This window comes from Cebus imitator, unplaced genomic scaffold (assembly GCF_001604975.1).
Source record: "Cebus imitator isolate Cc_AM_T3 unplaced genomic scaffold, Cebus_imitator-1.0 Scaffold251, whole genome shotgun sequence".
NCBI classification, from domain to species: Eukaryota; Metazoa; Chordata; class Mammalia; order Primates; family Cebidae; genus Cebus; species Cebus imitator.
This window is the reverse complement of record NW_016107566.1, coordinates 2552507-2559858: the sequence shown is the minus strand read 5'-3', so window position 1 is coordinate 2559858 and position 7352 is coordinate 2552507. Positions and strand designations below refer to the sequence as shown.

Here is a 7352-nt window from a genome sequence, read left to right as displayed (position 1 = left end):
AAAAAAAATATGAATTTACTTAAACTATTCCTACAAGGGTAATATACAGCAAGTGAAAAACCACTAACACAGTAGTTCTCATAGTGGTTGCTTTTATGTATGCATACTTTAGATAATTTTAAGTGGTTGGAATAGGTCCAGAGAACACCTGTATTCTGTGGTGGTACCATTTAATGTTATAATTATTTTAAAGACTTAAATCATTCAACATTTAATTTGAAAAATTAAACACAAGTTTGTTGTGGGCAAATTAGTGGTGATAAAACATTAGTTAATCTAAGATCTGCTCTTAAAATTTATTCTGATTGAATCACTGATTGGCCCCACCTTCCCCACCATATTCACTCATAATATGATTTGCTATTTTATGATTCTTGACAGTTGAAAAAACAATTTTAATACTTGAAATGCAAGTCTAGCTGTGGCTTCATTTTAAGAATTTGGTAATTTTGCAAAAGTGCTTGAATGCTTGTTTTAAGATTGCTACATCTCAACTCTTATAAGAGCTTCAGCAAAATCAATTTATATGACTGGCAATACTAAGCTACTTTAAAATTATTTTTAATAATTTTATTTGTTTGGGTTCTGCTTGTTTGGGTTTTATATACTGCTGTGGCATCCTTCCTTTAAGGATATAAACTATAATTAGAAACTATATGGAGAAAAGTGACTAGTAAACAAATCTGAAGGTTTTTAAAAATTTCACAGTACATTAGTAATTGCTTTAAAAGACAACCCATCCAATATCATAGATGCAAGTTAATACTACAAATTCAAAGATATAAGAAAATAGATTGGACTTACTTTTACAGTCACCTCTACAGATGCTCTATAATAACCACACTAGTATGATGATAATAAGGCAATCAAGAACAATTTGTCTCTGTCTGTGTATATGACTATGTGCATATTTATTTCACACACATACACATGCCAAATACCCAGATAACTTCAATCCTATATCCATTTACTTCTCAGAGTGATTTAAAGTAACCACAGTGACACATAAAAGGAAAAAAAATAATGAATTCCAGGCTTCCTAGTAAGTAAAGCCAAATCAATGTTCAAGTGATACTATAGTCACTATTTTTACAGGAAAACACAGATTTCTATACTTTCTGGTCAGTTACATTATCATTAAAGTACTATTTGTCAATATTGATTTCACATAATGAAAATGAAACACTCGACTTATTCAGGATTATATACACTACATGAAAAAAATAGATTTTGAGCTTATTTTTTGACCAGTCATCAAACGTGTTTTCATTTGAATGAGGAAAATACTTTCAGTTTAAGTTTATCCATTTTTTTTCAATAAAAAAGTAAATTTACAAAAAAAGTTATTGGTCTCAATATGGTCTTCCAGTCTTCAAATTCAGCCTAACAGTACAACGATTACAAGAGGAAAAAAAATAACACAATCTCTGTGGCTATCATCTTTGGGGCTGGTTTTCTCATATTGCTGAATTATACCACAACCTGTTGTGTTTCCAAGGTTTGGATGGTGCTTTAAATCTGAACTGCCTGAGAAGATTCAGAAAGGCTTTGTTCTTGGGCTTACACAGTAAGCACTTTGCGTGATTCCTAATCACATTTTTATCCAGAACACAGTGTTACAGGTCACATTTTTCTCGATAATGCTTATACTGATTGATGCTCTATAAATACAAAATATTTACACAGAATACACACACTGACATGGGGGTATGAAGTTAGCCAGCCATCCACAGGAAGAATGGAATAAAAATTGCAGGAAGGGTAGTGTATGATACCAAGCCCGTACAGACTATAGATGCCAATCCCAAGACTGCTGAAGCAAGAACACTTCTCTGATCACGAATAATTATCTTCACAGTCTCACAAAACTGGAAAATAAAATTTAAGAAAATTAGGAAAGGTGACTAAACCCAAGAAGAATCACATATATCAAATAGTAAGCCAGTTTTCCCAGCTATTTTCTGTCTACCAGAAGAACTAGAAATTCTCTTATGACTTATAAAAAAATTTACAACATTAAGAGTCCAGTTCTGATTCTATACCCTATAGTAGCAGAAATGATCCTTTCAGCAACTAAGTTAATAATGGCAGTTGCCTATGTAAATACAGCATTTATAGAAAACTATAGAAAGTATAACCACATAGTTATTCAGGACTAAAGGTTAAAACAACATCAAACTGCTTATCAATAACAATAGCATATTCTGAAATTAGATGAAAAAAGAGGTCTCTAATCTTGAGTAAAAATAATAGAACTTAGCCGATTAAAGGTAGATTCAATTCCTCCAATTTGCCATTCTAAGACCTAATGATACCAATGATAACTTTTTATAAGTCTCAAAATCTACAAGCATAGGAAGTCTAATTTTAATATCAAATCCCATTCCCTGACTAAATACGTTAAATTCACCATTGATTTTGTGATACACAACTGGTTGCTGGAAATAAAAACAACTATTGTCCCTACCCCTGAGGAATGCATCCTTCTAATATGTGTAATGTTTTCCTTAAAGAAATAGTTTTACCTAGAAGTGACGGCCTACATCTGGGTCCTGGCTCCAACTCTTCTTATTGGCTGTGTCACCTCAAGTAAGTCATTTAACCTATACAGGCTAACCTCTTCTACTCCTCCATGAGAACACTCAAATTGTTCTGAGGATCAACTGAGATGTTTCATGCACAAGTACCCTGTATTCTTCTACGTGCCATATAATAATTTATTACAATGATTATTATTACTACTGTATTTGTTGACAATTATCTCTACCACATTGCTGTTGATGCCAGAATGCAGTGACTGTCATTTCTATATGGGTTTTGCTATTCATACTAATTTTAAGCTCTTTTTCTAGATGTGGCATTGTATGTGCTTTATGGGTTTTCTACAGTGGCTTACATGGTACTGGGCAGCTAGGTTTCGAAATTTTTCAGGGATAGAATGAACAAGTTCAGTGTGTTTCAATATACCATCTTGACAGTATGGTTGCCTCTATCAATACTTTTACACAATTACCTAAGCAAGTGTGAAATATTCTTTTATCTAGATGTTGGTCTGTTTTTCTATCAAACATACTATTTGTCTCTTTTTAATAAACTAGCAAGGCATTGAGAAGTATACTATTTTAAGGTGGCGAAGATCAAATTGAAGTTTTCAGGACAGGGAGAAATGGAGGTTGACAAATAATGGAGGACATATATTTTGGTACATGAGCAAGTTGTGAATACAGTTATCCTTATTTTATCTTTTCCTTGATAATTTATAAGTCAGTCAGAATCATTGTGGGCTGTATTTCCCACAAAAGCAGATTTTTCAAGGAGCATGTCATGTCTAATACCCTGTTCCTGTTCACTTGGTCAGCAGACCATCAGGCATCTTTAGTGGTGCTCAACAGTAGGAAATTTCTAGAAGGGGTCAAGAAGTCTGTAGGAACACTTTCGTGAGCACTCAATCCACACAAATTAAAAGGGTCATTTGCAATCACTTTTGGCAAAAAAAAGAGCACTATTAACAAAGTAAAAAAAAAAAAAAATCATAGTAGAAAGAGCATAAGGAATAGTAATAGTCATTAACCAAAGGAATTTTTAGTTTAAATACTGATTGTCAACAGCTATATTTTTAAAATCCCATAATTTTATGACTTTTAAACTTGTAAAAAAGAGTATTACCACAAAGAAGTAAATGTTCTTTTCCAGTTCATTCATTTGCAAACTAATTGCCATGTTTTCCTTAGGAATTGTGTGTTCTTAAGAGTTTTTATTAACTCAAAGTTAAGTAAGAGGTAACCTTGCATCTTTCATGTTAATAGTTGCATATATGGAGAACTCAACAATCAGACCCAGAATTAAATAATTTCTTACGTTTCTAAAAAGTAGAAACCAGTCCTTCCTTCAGTGTTAATGACCTACTTCTCTCAGGGCATGTTCAAAAACAGTTTGTAGGATTAGGAAATTTGGGATGAAAACTTTTTTCCCCCGGGAAATCTACTCTGTGGCCAAATTGTTTGTTAGACCATTCAAAGTGAAGACAAAACTCAGTTTCACAAGAGGTGCTATGCAGCAATAGCAATTAAAACACTTCTCTACTTCTGTAAACCCTGACAAAGTTTCCAAAGATGAAAAACTACTGCAACTAGTTATTTATGCAGATTAAATATTTTACTACCTTAGAAAAGCACTAGTTACTGTTTTTCTGTAGAAATATATAATGGAGTGCTATATGTGTTCCACGAAAGGGTAACTCCTAATTACTGGACAGAAACACTGTTTTTCCTTAGAGAAATGATTTGCTTGGTTCCTAAGTAAATCTGACGTGTTTCCTTTTGTACACTTTGGGAGCCAGTGTTTGTAAATGTGGTGGAGTTCATTTCTAAACAGGCCTGGACTAGAGCTGTGATTCCTGAATCGCTGCACAGTGCTCTAACTGTATTTTTATTTTACTTGGAAAAGAATTCCTAGATGGAGTCTTTTGTGGCTGTATAAAATCTACAAGGAGTTTCATACACCAATCTATAAAAGCAGAATACTTCCATGCTCTCCCACAGAGGGTAAGATATTCCCAAATGGGTCAAAAATATTAACCAAGATGTGGAGCAATTAAAAATTGGTTACATGAAAAAAATGGACTCAGATTTTTCTGGTCTGCAAAATATCTAAACATGAAGACTAACACTAAAGCTTATTATGTTATTGCCCAGGTTTCCACTATAAAGAGTGAACATTAACAATAGCTTCTTTAACAAGCGCAATGAAGGCTAAAAGAGCTTCCAATTGTAAATGAAGTTGTAGGCTTAAAATATTAACTATCTTTAAAAGTTAAAGAGGTTTTAAAAGGAAATAAGAATCCATTTCCCCTTTGCGTTTGTGGCTAATTTAATAATATTCTATTATAATACTGTTTTTCAAATTACTCATAAAAATTACCTTCCAACATTTAACATCTCTTCTTGAAAACTAATTGTATTGATCTCTGGGGAACTCATAAACAATCTAATCTACCTTGAGGGCTAATGGGTAAAGGATGCTTAACAATGAGGAAGTCTAGATGGGGATTAAAGCCAACCCAGAAAGAAATTAGAATACCAAGGAAAAGACTACTCTGAAGCACCGACACAAGAACAAGGGACCTACCAGGGAGGCCCTCTTACTAGGAATTTTGATAGCTTATAGCAAACAATGAAAAATCCCTCTATGCAGCTTACAGAGTGAGAAAACTGCATGCTTCCTTATTTTAAAGGCACACACTTTGTTTATAATGTTAAGGATTAAATATAAATTCTGGACATCTTCCTTTCAAGTTAAATTCTTGGTTAAAGTTGCAAGCAGCAATGACTGATTTCTTGTATCCCCCGCCCCCAGTCACTTGCCCTTTGTCATTTGAACTACATTGTGGGTGGACACCCTGATGACTTCTGCAGCAATACTGAGCAGCTCTGGAATCTATGGAAGCGGCCCTGCGTTGCCACACCCTTTCTCTGTGCATTTCGAAAATCCTACAAGGCACGTTGCCATTTATTTCCTTAGCCTACCTTAGGAACACCACAACTTTCCTTACTTAATCTAGAACTTTAAGAATGGAATGGGAGTGGTGGGGGTAGGGGGGTGCATCAAGGTAGAAGATCCCTACTCACAGGGAAGAGAAAACATCAGGGATGGGAGGGGGCATCCCCGCCGAGCTCACTTCCCTGCGGGTCACAGGTCATACCTTGTCGGACTGGGGACTGATCGGGGTACCATATCTGCAGTAGGTCACGAAGTGCTCACAGTTGTTCCACAGCAGGCTGTAGGGAGTTAAGCCCAGCAGCTTCTCAGCCCTCCGGGCCACCTCCTCGTTAAGCAGTGCCTTCTTCTGGAGGGACTGGTCCAGGTGATTGACCAGGATGTTAGCTCCGTAGGCGAAATCCTCCACTGTGTCCACGCGGATACTGGCCACTTTGACAATGACGCCCAGGATGAGACGTTTGTTGGAGACCACCTTCTGCGTGCGCCCCTTGTTGTCTGTCAGGGCCAACAGGATGTCGGGCATCATGTGGGCAACACGGTTGTCGCCTAGATAGATGCCATAGTGGGTCAGGTGGGTCCGGGGCACCTCCAGCACGTCGCCTCGGTGGAAAGAGCTGGTTTCATATAAACTGTTCCTCCCTTTGTCTTCGCCCGCGGCGCCCGAACTGAAGAATGTGAAGTTGGAGATGAGGAGCAGCTTCTCCAGCAGTAGAGACACCACCTCCAGCATGGGATTCTTCATCCTACAGGGAAGAAGGAGTCTTGGAGAGGTGCCGGTGCCGCTCTGGCAGGGCTGGCCAAGGTAAGCTCGCCGGACAGGGGCGCTGCGCTGCTGCTCACCTGCAAGCCAGGTGAGGTACAGCGCAAAGTACCGCTGCTGCGGAGGAGGACAGCGAGGTCTGGCGACTGGCTCAGCCAAGCCACAATGGGGAATGAGGAGGATAAGGAACTGGCGGCTAACGGCGGGGACAGTGAGACCAGAGCTACAAGAAGCCGGAGAAGAGGCGCACCTGGGGGCAGTGCCAGGGCGCAGGGCCGCGCGCGGTGCTAGGAAGTGCAAGCTTCGCTGAGACTTTTTATGGCCGTCCAGGGGGCGGAGCCGAAGGCCGTCACATACCCGGAAAGCTCACTGATTGGGCGCCGCCCGCGCGCCTCGCTCGCGGCGGGGAGGGCGCGGGATCGTGGTTTCTTTTTTCTTTTCCTTTTTTCTTTTTTCTTTTTTTTTAAGACAGGGTCCCGCTCTGTCACCCAGGCTTGAAGTGCAGTAGCGCGATCTCGGCTCACTGCAACCTCCGCCTCCCGGGTTCAAAGGATTCTCCTGTCTCAGCCTCCCGGGTAGCTGCGATTACAGGCGCGCAGCACCATACCCTGCTAATTTTTGTATTTTTAGTGGGGACGGGGTTTCACCGTGTTGGTCAGACTGGTCTCGAACTCCTGATCTCGTGATCTTACCTCCTCGGCCTCCCAAAGTGCTGGGATTACAGGAGTGAGCCACCGCGTTCGGCCTGTGGTTTCTTTGGAAGGGGGCGGGCTGACTCCCAGCTCCAGGGTTCTGCACAGTGATTCTTTACCGCCGCGGGATCCCAGTTGCACTGCTGGCCATTAAGGGGCCTATTTAGGGAGGTAGAGTCCCAAGTTGTGGCAGCACGAAAGGTCCTGAACCTGTCGGGACTGGGGCGCGTTCTTGGCGCTTCAGTGACGTCTTTGGTGGAAAGTCCTTTTGGGCGAGATTTCTGAGTTGGACCACCACCCTCTATAGGACGGTTTTTCGGGACTTTGGCTTACTAAAGAGATTGCATTTCTTTGCAAAGTGCGAGCGCCTCCAATGCCTGAGGATTCTTTCCTGACCCAAT

At 39.6% G+C, this 7352-nt stretch overlaps 1 protein-coding gene across 1 annotated transcript; it reads right to left on the bottom strand.

The window, feature by feature from the left end:
• Window positions 1-15: 15 nt before the first annotated feature.
• LRAT (lecithin retinol acyltransferase) lies at window positions 16-6564 on the bottom strand. The gene is made up of 2 exons (XM_017498794.2): window positions 5702-6564; window positions 16-1868 (listed from the first exon to the last, which is right to left on the bottom strand). Exons 1-2 carry the CDS (start codon window positions 6239-6241, stop codon window positions 1716-1718), a joined length of 693 nt encoding a protein of 230 aa, XP_017354283.1. The 5' UTR covers window positions 6242-6564; the 3' UTR covers window positions 16-1715.
• Between the last annotated feature and the right edge of the window lie 788 nt (window positions 6565-7352).